Source organism: Heloderma suspectum, chromosome 5 (genome assembly GCF_057233095.1).
Source record: "Heloderma suspectum isolate Gila_16-S chromosome 5, 16-S_ref, whole genome shotgun sequence".
Classification (NCBI taxonomy): domain Eukaryota; kingdom Metazoa; phylum Chordata; class Lepidosauria; order Squamata; family Helodermatidae; genus Heloderma; species Heloderma suspectum.
Window position 1 is genome coordinate 156,167,158 of NC_139462.1, and position 16,869 is coordinate 156,184,026.

Genomic DNA, 16,869 nt, shown 5'->3' on the forward strand with positions numbered 1-16,869 from the left:
GCAAATAATGTTTCTAAAGCTGGTTCAGACTATGCAAGTCTCCAGCAGAAAGACATTCTGCAGTTGAGGGAAATCAAGACTACTCAGATGGTGTATAGAACATCTGGTACAGCAGCTTTTCTGAACCTGGAGCCATCCAGATGTTTTGGACTACAACTCCCATCAGCTCTGGCTAGCATGGACCATGGAACAAGGAAGATGGGAAAGAAAGGCTGTGCTAGAGACTGTAGTGGAACCTAAGGGGAAGAGGCCTCAGCATAAAAAGCTTGGCACCTTGTGCCCAGATGGGTGCAACCCAACATCCATGGATGGCTCTGGACTCAGGGTGAGGAGGAGAAAGAAAATGAGTTGGGAGGTTGTCTTAGCTCATTGCACTAGTAGAGGTAACTTTTGATTAGATAGCGCTGTCCATGCAGTTTCCTGTTCCACTTATGTTCAATATACAATGCTTCAGTTACCTTCCAGTTACACTTTCAATCACCAGAGGTGGCAACATTTTTGTGGTCTTAAGAGAGATAAACATAGATTTTAACTTGTTTGAAAAGGGCCATGGAGCCTAAAGGAGTTATTGAGTATGTGTTTGTGACATGAAGCTGTCGGCTCATACTGGTTTCGAATTATGGAGCTTCTTACCTACAGCTCTTCCTGTCTGTACAACATTCCGACTGGTAGTAACCATGGCATTTCCAAACTTCTTACCCCGTTCACTATTCTGAACAGAACTAAACAAGAGGAAAACGATGGCATCATCCAACTGACTTACTATTTCTAAGCATGTAACGTTGATCGTATCAATGAAGCATGGTCAAATGCACAAACCTGATTTAAATGGCAGATATTTAGCAGAGATCTGGTCACTAACTCAAACAATCCTGGAGAATTGCATAATATTGGGGACATGGACATAAGAGTCAAAGCACATTTCAACAGTCAGAACCTCCCAGAGTACGAAGCCCAACTGAAATGAAAACTTTGTGTACAAATTGAACAAAGCGACATTTAAAAGCATAGTCATATACAGTACTTACTGTGATAATCTTAATTTCACATCTGAAACAGAGTATTGGCCCTGGAACGGGTGACTAAAAAGTTTGGAAGGGAAGAAGAAGGATAGAGGAAAGGGAAAGAGAAAAGAGGACAAAAATTTGAAATGTTTTCTCAGCTGTAACAATAAAAACAAGAACTATAAATCATTACCCTCTTAAACAGAGCAGAAACAATAAAACATTTTCACTCCTGTTTTGATAAGCTTCCATTTGGGGAGGGAAAGATTTCAGAGGATCCACTGCATAGGGAACAAAGTATTTGGCATTGATCCATCTCGGAATTTCTTCCCTGGGCTACACCCAGCTTCTCCCCTGGAGCTCCTTCCCCCTGTGCTGTCTCTCCCCTCCTCTCTATCCACCCCCTTCTCCCCTTGTTCTGGCATTGGTTGACCTTTAAGAAACTGTTCAAGTGGCAGCACCCCGTGCAGGGTCACACCTCAGTTGCCTTCAGCATCCTTGGCCCTTCCCCAATACTTCTGGCTTTACGGAGCAACTGTATACAAAGGCCACAGCCAGTGGCCAACTGCCTCTGCATCTCTGAACCAGTTTAAATTATTTTAGGGAGATAGTGCAGCAGTAGGGAAGGAGGCAAATTCTTATGCAGAGAGCTGCTGAAATTAAAAGCTCCAAACACCTCTAAGAACTATATTCAGGTGTAAAGGTCAAAGCAATATCAAGAGCCCAGGTATGTTGTGGTCTTAGGGCTTGGCCAATGCAATTTTGGAAGCCCTTTGGATGGCACTTTCAGAACTTCGCAAAAAAGAAAAATTTGGAACCTCTTACACCACTAAACAGACAGAGTACCACACTCTGTTCTGTCTGCAGAATGGTCTTCAGGGAAAGCAAAGTTCAGAACGCAGAGCATCTGAAGAACAAGAGTGAAATTTGGGGACATGCTATTGATAGAAAAAGTTAAGATTCTAGCCTGCACTTCCTGGAAATCAAACAACAGACATAAGCAGCCACAGAGTCTTGTGGCAATCTCAAGAAAAGAGAGACTCCCTCTGTAACTATGGTTCCAACACTGTAAGTGACCCACAAAGAGTACTTTGTTCAGAGGTCACCTGCCACCTCTATTGGAGCTTCCTCCCCATAATCCAGCATTGGACTGTCAGCCAATCAAGGATTACTTACTGGACATGATGATGCTACATAGCCTATCAGATTTGGTTATGTGCTAATATCGCTAAGGGCAAATGAAGAGCATGTAGGCAACACTTCCTGTGTGTATTACATGGGTGACCCTAGCCAATCAGGAGTGTCCTTTGCCATACTTTGCAGGTCTCCCCTCAGTTGTCAAAGTGGCAGGAGGGGCTTTCAGCATTGATGAAGTTTTTAATTTAATGGGGCCCCAAAATACGGCTGAGCCATAACAGTATTTGTTATTCTTCTTAATAAGTATAAGCTTCCCCAGTTCTTCCACACAAATATTTTACATTTTCTTACCTAGGATTTACCTCTGCAAGAGCTGGGTGTTTGTTGCTGTTCCATACTCTATAATTATGCGTATTCTTCCAAGCTGCTACAAAAGTTGTTCCAAAGTCTGACAATATTTTTTCACTGTCTGAAATAAAATAGGTGGACAAAGTGAGTCTGCATAGTTGTATAGAAAAATGTGCTTTACTTTTTTAAATAAAAGGGAGCATATTTGTGCTCCATAGTAATACTGTAAATGCCACGCAGGCCAAATGGACACACAAATCCCTAAGGATAGTAATAAACAGCAAAGGACAATGTTGGCTGACACTAACTGGTTTACCTTATCTCTGAAGAAGTCCACAGTCTGTTATTTTTCTCCCATAACCATGTTATCTAACACCTCACATAGAGGTGTACATGGGGTGGGGTCATCCCCAGTTATGGTGCCAATGTGTGTCACCAAACTGAACAGAAACACCACCCTCATATGTACACCTGTACTTGTACCTGGGCTAACAAGCAAGATAGGGGCACACACCTGGGTGTAATAAGCAAACATACAAATATATCCTTACTCAAACTGGAGAAAGCAGATCACTGTTACTTTGCAAAACGTAAAACCGCTTCAATCGTCCAAGTGCCACAAAATCCAGTAAATCCATAAACAAAACAAGCGTTTTGCCACGTGTAGTTTCCCAGTACTACTTATGAGGCAAGAACTTCTATACTCTGAAGATCAAATATCCCTGGGAGGTGAAAGGAGGTTCAATTTGTGAAATCAATGGGAAGTAGCAGCACACTTAAAGAACAAAAGAAGAGCCATGCTGGATCAAATCAAAGGCCCGTCTAGTCCAGCATTCTGTGGCCAACCAAGACACACACAAGCTTGGGGTAAAAACTAATCTGGATTTGAACTGGGCTTGGAGAGATGGGACAGTTTCTTCCCATACATCTGGTACACACCCCATCTCATAATACAGGCTTTTAAGCAGCCAGAGGGAAGACCTCAGGACCTGGTCCAGCTGGACTCCCCCCACCCGACTGCCCCCCTGGGGCCATCTATCACTGGCTGCCCTGTGGGAAGGATCTTGATGAGTTTTATTTGGTAATACTGTTTATTGTGATTTTATCATTTTTACGTTATTTCTAAGCCGCCTTGGAAAGATTTGTATCCTGAAAGGCAGCATATAAATAGTCATAATAAACAAACAAACCAACAGGGCCAAGTGCCACAGTGGGTCACAAACCTTGACAGTCTGCATCAAGGAAATCTCAATTCTGCAACATTTTCAGGTTCCAATCTTGCCTCTGGCATGAACTCAGTAGGTGGGCTTGGCAAGCCCTTCTCTCTTACAGAGCAGTCCCATGGCTTCCCAGCGTAAGCAATATTACGGTGGCGGCGGGAAAGATCCGATTATGGATCTTTACCCCCTTACCCCCTCCCAATCACTGCAGAAAGCTTCTCTTATGCGGACACAACTGTGACATCATGAGAAAAGCTGGAGAGGGAGAAAAGGGGGTGTGCTAGTGGGCGGGGAGAGGAGGGAGGAGGAGAGGCCAGGATCTACAGGATCCTAAAGTCTCTTCATTGCCTGTCCCACCACCAAGAGGTAAGTCAATACATGGAAAGACAAGAAGTGGGAGGTTTTCACCTCCATCTTCCTGCTGCCCTGCCTGGCTTCTGCCAGCAGGGCATAGGATAGACAGAGAGCTCCAATCTCAGAGCCCTCTGCCTACTGAGCAGCAATCCCTTAGGACTGCACTCTTAGCCTCAGCCCCTATTTGGAAAGGATTACATGGATTGGATCCAGACTTAAGCCATAGAGTAGATCTACTGAAATCAATGGGACTTTAGCCACAACTTATGTAAGTCTCACTGATTTCAAAGGGTCTACTCTAAGTATGACTAACTTTGAATCCAAGCCAATGTATGGGAAGCACTTTAAACACTCAAAAGCGGTATATTTGATCAAATAATTTATGAAATGATTGGCAAGGAGGTGAAGGAAAGGGCCTGGAGACTGTAATGTGAGGGCAACTGTGCTCCAGCTTGTGCAAGACACTGAAACAACTTGCCCCCCACCCCTCACAGCCAATGGAAGTTCTGCCCACTCCTGCCACCCACATGCACTTCACATCTGAATGTCCTCAGCCATGAGCGCAAGAATACACCTTCAAAAACAAGGTGCCATTTTAAAGACAAACAGGCTCTCCAGCAGATACCTTGCTTCTTGGGTTGTAAACTGACAGATATATATAAGGGTGCTGAGGACGGTGGTTTACAAATAGCTCTTCCTTTTAACACGAACATAAGAAGAGCGGTACTGAATCAGACCAGGGGTCTTGTCCAGCATTGTGTTCATACAGTGGTCAACCAGATGCCCAATGCAAGCCCACAAGTAGGACATGAGTGCAATAGCACCCTCCCGGTCATGTTCCCCAGCAACTGGCATGCAAAGGCATACTGGCCCTGATACTGGAGGTAGCATATAGCCCTCCTGACTAGTAGCCCTGGATAGGCTTTGTTGTTGTTTATTCGGTCAGTCGCTTCCGACTCTTCGTGATTTCATGGACCAGCCCACGCCAGAGCTTCCTGTCGGCCGTCGCCACCCTCAGCACCCCCAAGGTTGAGTCCGTCACCTTCAGAATATCATCCATCCACCTTGCCCTTGGTCAGCCCCTCTTCTTTTTGCCTTCCACTTTCCCTAGCATCAGCATCTTCTCCAGGGTATCCTGTCTTCTCATGACGTGGCCAAAGTACTTCAGTTTTGCCTTTAATATCATTCCCTCAAGTGAGCAGTCTGGCTTTATTTCCTCGAGTATGGACTGGTTTGATCTTCTTGCAGTCCAAGGCACTCTCAGATGGATAGGCTTATCCTGCATGATATCAGATCTTCCCATCCAAGTACTAACTAGGACAGACCCTGCTCCCTGGATTTCTTTGCCGTCGTCTCCTTTGACCCTTCCTAGTTAGCTGTTAAATCTTTTGACAGAGGATTTTTTCTACCCCAAATAACATTATAAATAAAACAATAACGTCAGAGCTTACCTGGCTGTAGAGTAGCAGCAAGCAGTGCATGGAGATATGAGCCAAACTGCGCCCGGATCCACTCATCTCCTCCTTCCCAGCCAGTGCCATCCAGGAATACATCATCCCTGTTGTCAGTTACATGCTTCACTAAGAAGTCTGCAAATCTCAGGTCAGCTGTTGTAGGATTCAGAACCTTCCTGAGCTCTGGATCGTGGACTTGGACGAGAGCTTCCTCAATCTGTTGAGAATAATCCCAAGTGAAAAAGCACTCCAGAAGAAAACTGAACAGACAACGTGAGCTCTGTTTTTAAGAGGAGTTATTCATTTCCATCGTATCATAAGCCACAAGTAATGTGCAGTGCTGTAGCATTTGGAGATGTACACAAACGGACTGTGATGCGAGTGGCTAAGATGGCCTAACAATTAACCATGTGTACATTATAACTTGCAATCACTGATTAACTATTTCTATTTTTTTTCCCTTAGGATAAACTGTAGCATAGATTGCACGAAGTAGGAGCTGTAATATGGAGATGGGCGCTCAAGACAGTCTTTTCTAACACACATGTTTGAGTGCAAAGGCTCATTAGTATTACCCTGGTTTTGGAACAGTACCTAACGGAGCCTTGCAAATAATTTTAAAAACCAGCTTACTGCCAGTCATTAAGAGACAGAGTAGGACGTGGCTATACAAAGAACCTTCTAGCTGAGTCAGATATATTACATAGTTAAGCAACTCCATGTGGTAGGAAGCATTGTCATTTTTATAACTATAGTGCAGACAAAAGGCATATTTTATGAACATCTCTCTTTTTTTTTTTAAGCTGAAATTAAGTTAGAAAATAAGCCTTCTTGGAGCAGATTCTTATTGCACTTAGCATGTACCTTGTCTCTTTGCTCAAAATGCATTTATAGTGCAATTGGTGCTATTTTAAGGAGCTCTAATGGGAAAGGATCCATACCTCTACAATAGCATCACTCAGGTGCTTCTGCTGACGAAAGAGAATGTTGGTGGCTCCCGCAACAAAACCACGAATAGTTACATCAGAGAGGAGATGGTGTTGTTGCAGTGCCATGTACGGCAAACAAAGGTATCCCTGAAACAGAGAAGGGAAGAGAATAATTGTGAACACACACACACACACACACAAAGGCGGGGGGAGTGTTATTATAATGTACTTAGAAGTTTTAGTGAGCAGCAGGAAAATAATAAAGACCATAATTACTACATTAAGTGCTGCTCCCTCCTCACTATGGAATTCATATTTACAATTGCTACAGTGGAATATTACTTTGTGGAATTTTTACTCTCGCAGACCAGTGTGAAACCTAAGCAGGCTATAGAATCATTGGGTCAGTTCAGATGTAATGCCAAACCAAGGTTTGGCACTACATGAATGAGTCCTGTGCTTGTGTGCTCCCTCCTTTTCCCTTACATGATGTGCTGATTCACTCCCTCCCTCCTTCCCTCATTAGCAAAAAGCTGAGTTATATCTGAAGTGGACAAACTGTGACAGTGAGAACAGACCGATCTGACTGCAAGCCCAGTTACTGTGACCTTTAGAGTCTTAGCAATGAATGCAAGGACTAGATGTACAGAGATTCTGACTTGCAACACCGGCAAGTCTTTTACAACCAAGGTATGCTGCAAAGAAAGTTGGGCGGGGTATAAGAAAATGTCAACATAGAACTTTCCCTGCTTTGCGATAATTCCCTTCTAGAAATACCCCCAAACACATGACATTAAACATGGGAAATTATTCTCCCTCAAAGTCACCATGGTAGTGGTGGAGGGAAAAAGTTTATAAAAGTGATTAAACCATAGAAGAATTACAGGAAATCACTCCTATGATACAATGTTACCTTATAAAAATTGAGTGCACAAACTCATTCTAAGACAAGCTGCTATCAGCATTTCCAGTTAGAGTCTCACAAAATTAAGATTACAGAGCAATTGGCTATGCTTCCTGTATTTCCAGTGTGTGTTTTCTTATGCCATCAATTATGCCTGTTCTTTCCAGGAAAGTGTACTATTTTTAAGAGGTTTTTAAACAAAATGCTTTTATGTAGATTACACCCCAATTTTAAAGGATGCTATCGAAGGCATAATAGTTTAAAATTATAAATAGAATCAGTAACTCTAGCCCACTTCCAGCACTTATAAAAATTGTGCTGTTTACTTGGAAGGGTACAGGCACATAGAATGGGGAGGGGAAGGACTTGGGTGTTGTGTCATTTCATCTGAAAAAAAGAGAAAAGAATTCCAAAACATAATATTTGGGGACTATGGAGAGATTGTTTGTAATATTAGTCCGTCAGACCACCCAACATTGCAGTATCAACTCACTGCCTGACATTCTATGACTTGCAAAAGTCACTAGCATAAAAGGTTTTAACGTTACTTTAAAGTAACTTTTATTAGTGGGTATTAGCCATAGTAGCCAAGGATGGAGCCCACATGTTCCACAGGCCTCTTCACATCTCAGTACATAGCCCCTATTGGGTTCCTCTCCTGGGTTGTTCATGGTTAACAACCCATGGTTTGTTAGTATGGTCACATTCACATATCATGGCAACCCAGAATTCAACAAGCCAACCATGGGTAAGCATTATCTCTCTTAAACCTTTGCACTGACAATTTAACTCTTAGAAGTAAGAATTTAATGAGTGTTCCATACACAGTGGGAACAAGAAATTGGGAGAGCTATGGAGCTGCTAGGCTGGGTCCCAGATCTGCCAAGGATCTCACTGACTGACAAGTCAGTGCTGCCCTTTTGACATTTCTTTATTTTAATATTACATTTCTATCCCACCTTTGTTATGGGTCTTGGTTAAGCGATCTGGAAAGGGCAGAGGCAGCATTCACCACTTCTAACCTAGCTGGTCCCTGCAACCTGAGAGTTCCTAATGAGGGCACAGGGACTCTGCGGTGCTCTTAGTCTATTTGCCCTACCCCTCTTTGCTTCCTCTGAGAGTTAAGAGGCCCGTCAAGGTGGCGAAAGGGCTTCCAAAAGTTGGACATCACCGGCCTTGTCAACACAGCTGCTCATCGTATATTACCAGGATAGTGAGAACTGAAAGATCGAGTTGTGCTTTAACTTCCTTCTCCTTTTCCTTCATGTCTCCCTAAAAAGTTGGCAAAGCTACTATTTCTCCTCACACTCCACAATCTGATGCTTTGGTTCGATACCTCATTCATCCCTCTATAACAGTGGCAAATATCCTAACTCGTTCAAAGCCTGTCATGATCTAGATTCATGGCATTTACTGTCCAAAAATGAGACTGTATAGGAAATGGCTCCTCACCTTTTGAAAGAGAGGCCCAACATTTTTTGAGGATTTGCTAACTAGTTACCAGAGGAATTACCTTGGTGAAGACAGCTAATGGCATGCCATACTGGTCCTCTTCCAAGCCAGATATAAGTCCAGGAACAAGCACCGTGTGCCCTGCATTAGGTTGAGGCTGCACAGTAATGGGAATGCTTTCAGATTCCTTCTGAAGGATTTCAGTCTGTCCTGCTACTGCAGTAATTTCATGTTCTCCTTCTTTCAAATTAGGATCCTCTAGGACACTCGGGTCTAAGGTTTCCCAGTCACTTTCAGAGGACTCTGGAGAAGGGCGGGAAGGAGGTTTCAAATGCTGCCCAGTGTCCCTGGAGGCCTGTGTTTCATTGAGATTGTCCTTGGTCTGGAATAGAGGCACATCCACCTCCTGAATATCCCCTTCTTGGTCTCCTGACAACCTTTGGCCTTCCTGAACCATTCCAAGGCTTGTATTTGAAAGCGTCACAGCAGAGAGAGAAACATAATAACCTGAAGGAGGTGGGACTTGCTGCTGGCCAACATCCTCTGATATGCTCTTTCTTGGCCTGTACTGTGAACAGTCAGTAAGACCATGCTCGATCATACCTAGAAATCATAACATGTTTTGATAACTGCATAATGGAAAGCGAGTTTAGCACAACACATACTGCACTGTGCATACTTCAAAAAGCAACCTTGAAACTCCATATTTGAAGGGTCCCTTCTGTCTAAACAAAGACAGTCACTGAACTCCCATGCAGAGTATATCTAAAGCTTTGAATTACAGTTTGTTACACTTGCCGAAATACACTGTACTAGTAATCTCTCTGGACCTTTTAAGATACAATGTTGTTTCTCGATGGGGAAAGCAAAAAATTGAACAGCTGTTGCAAAACCCTCACTTTTCCACTTATACAAGTATTGCCATGGCCTCTAAATCACGGGTTCCCAGCAGTGACAGCACTTTTGATATACCTTGGAAAATGCTATTATGAGGCTAGAAAACACAGCTCTCTTACAACTCTTCAGTATGGGTGCAGGTTGCACAAATATCGTAACACCGTTATTGGATAGTGTGACATATCACTCCCAGGGACTTACACTAGTCCCTGTGTAAACTAGCCACACTATTTTCAACACGGAGGATGGAAACATCCACCCCCTGTTCTTCTTTTCCCCAGGAGGCTATAGACTTGTACTCCCCCAAACTTTTTGTTCCCAATAACAAGGATAGCTCCATTTCTTCCACTGTAGGGGGTTGGAGGGAATGGGACGGATGGTGACACACAAGGAATACTGCTGCAGAAGCTGCTATCTAGAATACAATGTGAATATCTAGAATACAATATTACTTTCTATAAAAAGACAATTCATATTGTATTCTAGATATTCTGCATGGTATTTCTCTGTATTTTGACAATAGCTATAACTTTGTTGTCACAAAGGTATGTGTATGCGTGCACATGCATTTTCCAAAAAACACAGTCCTATGCTAGTTACCCAGACTAACGGAAGTTAAAGAATAGCCCTGTAGGATTGGACCAAAGGTCCATTTAGTCTAGCATCACGCCTAGTTTCCCCACAGTGACAGACCCAGATGCTTCCAGGAAGTGGGAAGGGGTTGTGGCTCAGTAATAGAGCCCCTGCTTTGCATGCAAAAGATTCCAGGTTCAATTCCTGGAATCTCCAGTCAGGGCTGGAAAAACTCTTGCCTGAAACCCTGGAGAGCCACTGCCAGTCAGTGTTGATAATACTAGGCTAGATGGGCCAATGTCTGACTCAGGATAAGGCAGCTTCCTACATTTCTAAGCACTCAGGGAGGGCATGAAGACAATAGCTCTCCCTCTACTGTTGTAGCCCAGCAGCTGGTATTCAGTTAAATGCTGGCTGTAAATATGGACATTTAGCCAATACATTTAATCACTATCGACGGTTGGCATGAATTGGTCTAATCCCCTTTTAAAGCCATCTAAGCTAGCGGCCATCTTGTGGCCATTAATTATAAGAACCTCCCATTTCTGCTATTTGTATTCATTCATGTAAGTAGGTCATCAAGGGTTGTAACTTCTTGTCTGATATTACTGTATTTTGAAAAAGTCGATAAAAACTTTAATATTGAAAAAAAAACTCTCACCAGGAAAGAGGGATAAGATGGTCATGAGAGCTCCCACCAGCCTATTCACTGGAGAGATATAAAACAGAACCTGAAAGAGAGAGAAAAATGACAATGTTGACTTCTGGAGGAAAAGAAGCAAAAGGAAGACACCCCTCCCCCATGGATGCCAATTCATAAGACCCCAAATGGCAACAGTCCATGAGAAACACTACTATGACATGAGCCTCTGGGCACTTTTATCCAGGCAAATGCTCAAAGAGCACAATAAGCAGCCAGCATGCAGAACTCTCTAGCATTGAAAGTAGTACCTACCGGTAGTAAAATCAAGCTGAAAAAGCATGACAGCTATTGATTTTTCCCTATATTCCAGCAGTTTAAATAGATCATCCAAGGATGCCCTAGTACAGCTTTCCCCAACCTGGCATCCTCGAGATGTGTTGGACAACAACTCCTAGTGTTGAGGATGATGGGAGTTGTAGTCCAACACATCTCGAGAGTGCTAGGTTCAGGAAGGCTACCCTAGTACCATCCATATCCAGAGGCTCGGAGTAAACGGACTACTTTGCCTGTAGTCTGTGCCGGTAATACTTTCTGGAAGTATTTGGTTCCGGGCAACACGTTCTACAGTAGGAGTGGGCAACTTGCGGCCCTCCAGATGTTTTGGCCTACAACTCCCATGAGCCCTCACCATTGCCTATGCTAGCTAAGACTGATAAGAATTGTGGGCCAAAGCATCTGGAGGGCCAAAAGTTGCCCACCGCTGGTCTAAGGTCTGAGCCAGCATGACTGTTCATAGTTAAGGCATCATCTTCTACAACTTTCACCCCCTCCTTTGCCTTGTGAGAGATATTTACCCTCTCCTCTTCTGCAAAGTCTGAAAACTAAGCCAGTGCTAGTTATGCAAGTATAAATAACCTCCATGCCCCCAATGAAGATTGAAGCTGCGAGCAGAGGATATACCACCCCCTCCCCAGGCAGATGAAGTAGAAAGCAAAGCAGTATTCCTTATTTGGTATTTCCCCCTCCTAGGTTCAAGGAAAGAGTCCCTAGGTCAGAGGTCACCAACGTGACACTGTGGGGACCTCCAATTGCACCCATGAAGCTCTCTGCTTCCTGACCTCTTCAAAAAACTTATTTTAAAAATAAAAACCTTGGGAACTGTTAGGGTAGTATTCCTTCTCTTCCTTTCTAGCCTCTAGCCTTGGTCTTTCTCTCCCCTCTACTCCTTTGCCTTGTTATTTCCCCCTCCCTCCCAGCCTCTAGCCTCACTATTTCTCTCCCCACAACACCATCTCTTTTGCTCACTTCTGACTAGCCAGGCCCCCATGGCAGCCATTCTGTACTAGCCACATCCACCATGGGAGCAATTTTGTGGTGGTGCCTAAAGCAGTTTCTCAAATTCCCAAATGTGCCCATGAGTCCAAAAAGATTGGAGACCTCTGCCCTAGGTTCCCAGAGCTTTAGAACTGGACAGGCAAGAATGAACCAATAGGAGTATTACTTTCTTGGAACACCCTCATTTTGTATATTATGACTTGTAAAAAGTTCAGACTGATCATCTTCTCCATATTGCTGTAGCTATAATAGTATGCAGCACTTGACCATTCCACCATTCATTTTTAAATAAGCATAGTTATTGCAGAAATCTAAACCGGAAGGCTTACGGAGCTTAAAATTGCTGTAAGAATATAAGAATATATGTATTTCTAGAATATAAATGTTGGTGTTGCTCAAACTCAGATATTTTCTTATTTTGGATGTACCTTTCTTTCCTTTCTGTAGTCACCTGTATAGTTTTACATTTTCTCCTCCAGACCTTCCCTCTTTATTGCAGATATATTTTATCTTTTCTGGCCAAGGAACTTGCACAGAGGCTCTATAGCCATCTGTGCATAGTTACATAGCTGTATAGATACAGCCACACCACACCTTCAGCAAAGTCTGCTTTCCTTTGCCATGGCAGCTACTGTAAACATTAAAAGCAAGCTAACTGCATGTGTGGGACTGTGCAGCTCATCTATCTATAGAGGTCTTTAATACATCTTACAGTCAACTTTAAGATGTATTACGTACATTCATCCGCATTACGGATGTAGTTTAGCAAGTCCATTTAAATTTTTTCTGTCACTTTAGAGAGAGGAGAAGGATCTTACCTTTTTCTCTAGAAGAATCAGCTTAAAAAGAATTAAGACCTTCAAAAAAAAAGGACACAAATCTTAACACACACCAGCAATAAGTATAAACATTAATTTTTCATTATAGTATTTCCATTTGATACTTCATAAATGCAGAATAAAAGTCCAAGCAATTACAAAAATGATCTTATTTATTTATATTTGTAATTGGCTTTTCTATGAAAATACTCGAAGTGGCTAAAAATACAAAAAGAATAAAAGAGCTCATAATAGCAGCAGAGAAGAGTTAAAATTATTAACATTTTTATAAAGAGCACTTTTATGCAACCTTTCCATTTTCACGATAACACCAAACACAGCTAACATGCATGTAGGGATGTACAGATTTTGTAAAATTTGTTTCGTCTGCATTCCGCATATTGTCAGGTCCCTTTCGTTCCATCGTCCTCTCATTGACGGAATTGGATTTCTTCCCATTTCCCAAACTTGCGCAAATTCGCAAATCCCGCCCCGCCCCCGGTGCATTTTCATGCTTTAGCCTATGGGGGAAATGTGTCTTTTTAGCTGGTTTTTTATTTATGTATATTTCTATGATTAAATTTTTGCAAAATTCCAGAAAGTAAAAAAAAAAAAAAAAAGGTCTGCAAGTCTGCAGAATCCTCGCAACTTGAAAAAAGCCGGTCTGCTATGGAATCCACAGGTCGGATTCATAGAAATCCAAACTCATTTGATTCTGTTGCAGGTTTCTCCGAAATGCATGATAACAATACATGTTTTATTAAAATAACCAACAAAAACACTTTAGAACAGATAAGGAGCAACAGATAAGTCACAGCAGGGAGCTAGTGAGGCATAATCAAATTCTGGTAAAGTTAAATGCTTGCAGGAACAATATTAAAGAAAGAACTATAAAAATCTCCCAGATTTTCCACCCTGTCAAGGTGGAAAAGGGCTCAACATCACCCACTTAGCAAGGTGAGCCCCATGGTTTTGCCCTGATCCTTGGGGCGTCCTCCTTCCAGTCCACCTTCCCCTTCTTGGCAACAACTCTTTTTCATAGAAAAGTGCACTCCCACCTTTCCCCTCCCAAATGCAGTAAATGTGACTACTGCCTTCAGAAGCGAAAAATTGGGGGTGCACTTTTCTATGAAAAACACCTGCTGGAGAGTGAGGCAAGCAGGGATCCGAAGCAGGGCACCCCCAAGGGTCTGGGCAATCTGAAAAACCTGGGGATAACCTTGCTAAAGGGGTGATCTAGCCCCCTTTCCAATACCTGACAACTGTCAAAGGCTGTCAAATCACCCTATATTCAGGCTTGTCTTGCCAGTTACCTTGTATGATTCATATTTTGACAGCTGAAGCATACCAAGCAAACGTACAGTCAGGGCCAGAAATACTGGAACAAGGATAACTGTTTTGGCAGTTGGCCTCTGTACACCACCACAGTGAAGTTGAAAGGAAACACACCCAGATGGGAGCGAAGTCAGGACTTTCAACTGTAATTCAAGGGGTTTGACCAAAGTGGGGCACTAACCATTCAGGAAGTACAGCCAGTGGCATACACACACACACCATCATTGGTGGCCCATAAGTAATGGAACAAACCAACATCATTTCAAACTTCAGGATCGCCTTTAATACCTGGATGAAAATCCTTTGCAGCCAATGACTGCCTGAAGTCTGGAACCCATGGACATGACCAAATGCTGAGTTTCCTCCCTCGAGATGCTTTGCCAGGCCTTTACTGCAGCTGCCTTCAGCTGCTGCTTGTTTGTGGGTCTTTCTGCCTTCAATCTTGTCTTCAGTAAATGAAAAGCATGTTCTATTGGGTTGAGATCAGGTGACTGACTTGGCCATTGAAGAACATCCCACTTCTTTGCCTTCAGAAACTCTTGGGTAGCTTTTGCTGTATGTTTTGGGTCATTATCCATCTGCAGTATGAAGCGGCATCCTATCAGTTTGGCAGCATTCGGCTGAATCTGAGCAAAAAGTACAGCCCTATACACTTCAGAATTCATCCTGCTGCTTTTATCAGCAGTCAGGTCATCAATAAACACCAGTGACCCGGTTCCATTGGCAGCCATATATGCCCATGCCATAACACTGCCTCCACCATGTTTGACAGATGATGTGGTATGCTTTGGATCATGAGCTGTTCTTTTCCTTCGCCATACTTTTCTCTTCCCATCATTCTGGTACAAGTTAATATTGGTTTCATCAGTCCAAAGAGTTTTATTCCAGAACTGGGCAGGCTTTTTTAGGCATTTGCTGGCAAAGGCTAATCTGGCCTGTCTGTTCTTGAGCGCTATCAGTGGTTTGCACCTTGTTGTGAAGCCTCTGTATTTACATTCATAAGGCCATCTCTTGACTGTAGATGTTGACAATGACATGCCTACTTCCGCAAGGGCGTTCTTGACCTGGCAAGATGTTGTGAAAGGGTTCCTCTTCACCATGAGCAGAATTCTGCGGTCGTCCACTTTAGTTGTCTTCCGTGGTCTTCCAGGCCTTTTGCTGTTGCTGAGCTTGCCAGTTAATTCCTTCTTTTTCAGGATGTTCCAGACTGTTGTATCGGCCACTCCCAATGATTTTGCTATCTCTCGGATGGGTTTATTTTGTTTCCTCAGCCTAATGATGGGCTCCTTCACTCGCATAGACACCTCTTTGGACCTCATGTTGGGAGTTCCAGTGAACAGCTACTAAATGCAAATGTAACACTCAGAACCACCTCCAGGCCTTTTATCTGCTTGCTTGGTCATGGGGTACCCAGGAAACAGGCCACACCTGTCCATGCAGGTGCTTGTCAGCCATTCGTTCCATTACTTATGAGCCTCCAACGATGTGTGTGTGTGTATGCCACTGGCTGTACTTCCTGAATGGTTAGTGCCTCACTTTGGTCAAACCCCTTGAATTACAGCTGAAACTCCTGACTTCGCTCCCATCTGGGTGTGTTTCCTTTCACCTTCAATGTGGTGGTGTACAGAGGCCAACTGCCAAAACAGTTATCCTTGTTCCAGTATTTCTGGCCCTGACTGAATGTATGTTTGACAATTGGAATTGCGCACACCCACAATTGCAAAAAAACAGCAAAACAAATAACAATACTGAAGACACTTGTGCACATTCCCAGGGCTGAATTATTAAGAAAAAATCATCCCTGTTTTGCACGTCAGCCCTGAAAAATTTCAAAAGTGGGTTTGTGAATGAGTGAAAGCCCCTCCTAAGTGCCCCTTGGGAATCACTGGAGGGGCTCTCACTGCAGCACAGGAAAAAATGTTAAAAGCCGGGAACTGTGACTAGAGTTGCCGGAGCCAGCAACAGAACCGAGGGGGAGAACAACCCATGGTAAGCCCGATCATATTCCAGGCTCACTGTGGGCTGTTCTGAGACAACCCATACTACGTAGCTCATTTGGCAGTGTGGGCTGCCAGGTCGTGTGAACTCAGCCATAGTCATTCTGACCTGCGTGCTCTCATCAATAGTTTGGTAGCAACATTTTGAACAAACTGTAATTTCCAGACTATGTAGAAGTATTACAGTAATCTAAACTAGATGTGAAAAGGGCATGAATGACCGTGACCAGGTCCAGGAAAGGGCACTGGTGACGTACTAACTGAAGCTAGTAAAATGCTTTATGTACTTCGTGGTTTGGCTTAGCATTTATATGGATTAAAACTGAACATCCATTTATAAAGCTTTTTCACAAAGACAATTCACTGGACGAACAGGAAACGTTATTAGAATTGTATAGTAATTAACGGTGGATGCTGGTGGCTCCAATGTCAGTGGGGTGGTGAATCTGCTCCAGGTTTCAGTTAGAAC

General features: G+C 43.2%; 1 protein-coding gene across 10 annotated transcripts in view; it reads right to left on the bottom strand.

Annotated features, from left to right (window-relative positions):
* AVL9 (AVL9 cell migration associated) overlaps nucleotides 1-16,869 on the bottom strand; it is a 39,785-nt gene that overhangs the window by 4,301 nt on the left and 18,615 nt on the right. For 2 of the 10 annotated variants that reach the window (XR_014792282.1, XR_014792281.1), the window contains exons 8-15: nucleotides 13,069-13,107; nucleotides 10,934-11,003; nucleotides 8,864-9,405; nucleotides 6,459-6,593; nucleotides 5,515-5,734; nucleotides 2,504-2,610; nucleotides 1,029-1,082; nucleotides 634-722 (exon numbers count right to left, since the gene is read on the bottom strand). Coding sequence is in view for 8 of the 10 variants with exons in the window: in XM_084857898.1 (XP_084714024.1) it covers nucleotides 924-1,082; nucleotides 2,504-2,610; nucleotides 5,515-5,734; nucleotides 6,459-6,593; nucleotides 8,864-9,405; nucleotides 10,934-11,003; nucleotides 13,069-13,107 (1,272 nt within the window). In the remaining 2 variants the exon portion in view is untranslated. Of the gene's footprint in view, nucleotides 1-611; nucleotides 723-830; nucleotides 1,083-2,492; nucleotides 2,611-3,040; nucleotides 3,212-5,514; nucleotides 5,735-6,458; nucleotides 6,594-8,863; nucleotides 9,406-10,933; nucleotides 11,004-13,068; nucleotides 13,108-16,869 lie in introns of those variants that run through there. The other 8 variants (XM_084857897.1, XM_084857895.1, XM_084857899.1 and 5 more) reach the window with 6 other exon arrangements.